The sequence below is a fragment of the Palaemon carinicauda genome, chromosome 14 (genome assembly GCF_036898095.1).
Source record: "Palaemon carinicauda isolate YSFRI2023 chromosome 14, ASM3689809v2, whole genome shotgun sequence".
In the NCBI taxonomy this organism is placed as follows: domain Eukaryota; kingdom Metazoa; phylum Arthropoda; class Malacostraca; order Decapoda; family Palaemonidae; genus Palaemon; species Palaemon carinicauda.
In genome coordinates, this window is record NC_090738.1 from 100,917,455 (window position 1) to 100,919,630 (window position 2,176).

At 31.0% G+C, this 2,176-nt stretch overlaps 1 protein-coding gene across 1 annotated transcript in view; it reads right to left on the bottom strand.

Annotated features, from left to right (window-relative positions):
* Positions 1 to 1,541, bottom strand: part of LOC137652903 (KRAB-A domain-containing protein 2-like) — a 36,076-nt gene extending 34,535 nt beyond the window's left edge. Inside the window, exon 1 of the mRNA XM_068386300.1 lies at positions 1,409 to 1,541. Coding sequence (XP_068242401.1) covers positions 1,409 to 1,541 — 133 coding nt within the window. The remainder of the gene's footprint in view (positions 1 to 1,408) is intronic.
* Between the last annotated feature and the right edge of the window lie 635 nt (positions 1,542 to 2,176).

The window sequence follows — 2,176 nt, forward strand, 5'->3', positions numbered from 1 at the left end:
TGATGTGAAGTCAAATCCTTTAAAATCATAAAAAAATCTATATAAATTCATTATATTCCCTCTGAACTATTGTTTTCGAATCTATACCCTCTGATTAAGATGAGATAACAGTAACCTATGCTAACAGTTCTTTACAAATTGATTAAAATTTCCATCCAGTGGTTTGAGAGATAGCTCCCGGGTAAACATGAGTGCCAAAAAGAATACTAGATCAGCGAACAGGTTTGTTTACAAAGATCTTAGCTGTTCTTCTCTCAGTAATTAAAGGCCACAACATCGCTGATTAACTGCTATAAGAGGAAAAAAAGTAGACATAATCGCTTTTACGCCTTAAAAGAAGACTATAAATGCTTTTAATGCTCTGAAAAGAAGGTTGTTTGATTTATCATTGACTAAAGAAGCTGTGGCAGATTTGTATCAAGTATTCATTAATAAGATTTCTTTTTTCCTTCTTCTTCGCCCCAACCGCTATCCTTACAGTAAGGGGTCGGTTGCCTTTATGCACCTTGTCCAACTCTATGGAAAGTATCTTCCTTCGTCAAATGCTTCTCCATATCCTACTTCAGCCTACCATGCTATCCAATCATTTGCCATCTTATGATCTTCCACTCTTATAAGATCTTCCCATACCTTCTTTACTCCACCCTTTTCCCCTTTCCCCTATCCTTACTCCATGTTCAAACCATGTCCTTCCTGAAAATATGCTCAACACTTACAATTGTAATGCTCATTCTGCCGCCACCTCCCACCCCCACACCCCACCCCCCTTCTTTCTTAATGTCTAAATTTTCTGTCCTCAGTGAATTATATACATATACATATATACAGTATATGTATATATATATATATATATATATATATATATATATATATATATATATACATACATACATATATATATATATATATATATATATATATATATATATATATCTATCTATATATATATATATATATATATATATATATATATATATATATATATATATATACTTACATACTGCATATCTGTCTCTCTATCTCTATCTATCTATACATATGCATATATTTCTACCTCAGGTAAGGTTCGATCTCATGTGTGATAGAAACGTATTTCAATTAAACATGGTATCATGTTGATTTTATATATATATATATATATATATATATATATATATATATATATATATATATATATATATATATATGTATGTATGTATGTATATATATATATATATATATATATATATATATATATATATATATAATATATATATAAACATACATATATTAACATAAAAATGTGCATGAGTTTGTTTATATGTTCCCAGTCTACTTCCGAATCCTTCTTTACTCTTTCTCTCTCTTAAGTCCCTATCCTGCTGTTTTTCCTTCAGCAAAAGGAACCTCTTTGATGCCAGAATCATACCCAGGAAGGATACATTTAATCCTCCGAAAGTACCCTCGCTGAAGTACCGTTCTGAAGAAGACTGCAGTCGGAGACTGTTAATCTCTGTAATCGTCCTATTCAAATATGCCCGAGGCTGGAAAGTCTCTTTCATGTGGAAAAAGGAGAATTTCTGAAGCATTCCAAGGTTTGGAGTTTTAATTTATACTTTATATATTCCTTTAGTCTTGTGTTTATCATTTTCATTCTTAAGTTGGTACGTTTGCTATACGAGTTCAAAATTTATTTCTCTCTCTCTCTCTCTCTCTCTCTCTCTCTCTCTCTCTCTCTCTCTCTCTCTCTCTCTCTCTCTGTTATAACTAGGTTTGTTATGTTATGTAACATTCTTTTCATTCCACATACTCAATAATTTGGTACATTTTCTATACGATTCTATAATTCCTTTTTTTATATTCTTTCTCTCTCTCTCTCTCTCTCTCTCTCTCTCTCTCTCTCTCTCTCTCTCTCTCTCTCTCTCTCTCTCTCTCTCTCTCTCTCTCTCTCTTTGGGAAGGATATGGAAAATATAACTTTTACAGTAAGAATATAAAATGGTCAGAAATAAATGAAGAACTGAATAAAGAATGAAAAAATGTATTTATAAGTGATAATATACAGGTAAATACGGATATACTGTACAAAATACTGGAGAAAATTGTTGAAAAATATGTACCGAAAAAAAAAACAATAAACAAAAGACGTGCATACCAAGAGACAGAAGGATCTTATTTCAGAAAATTAAAAAGTGGAA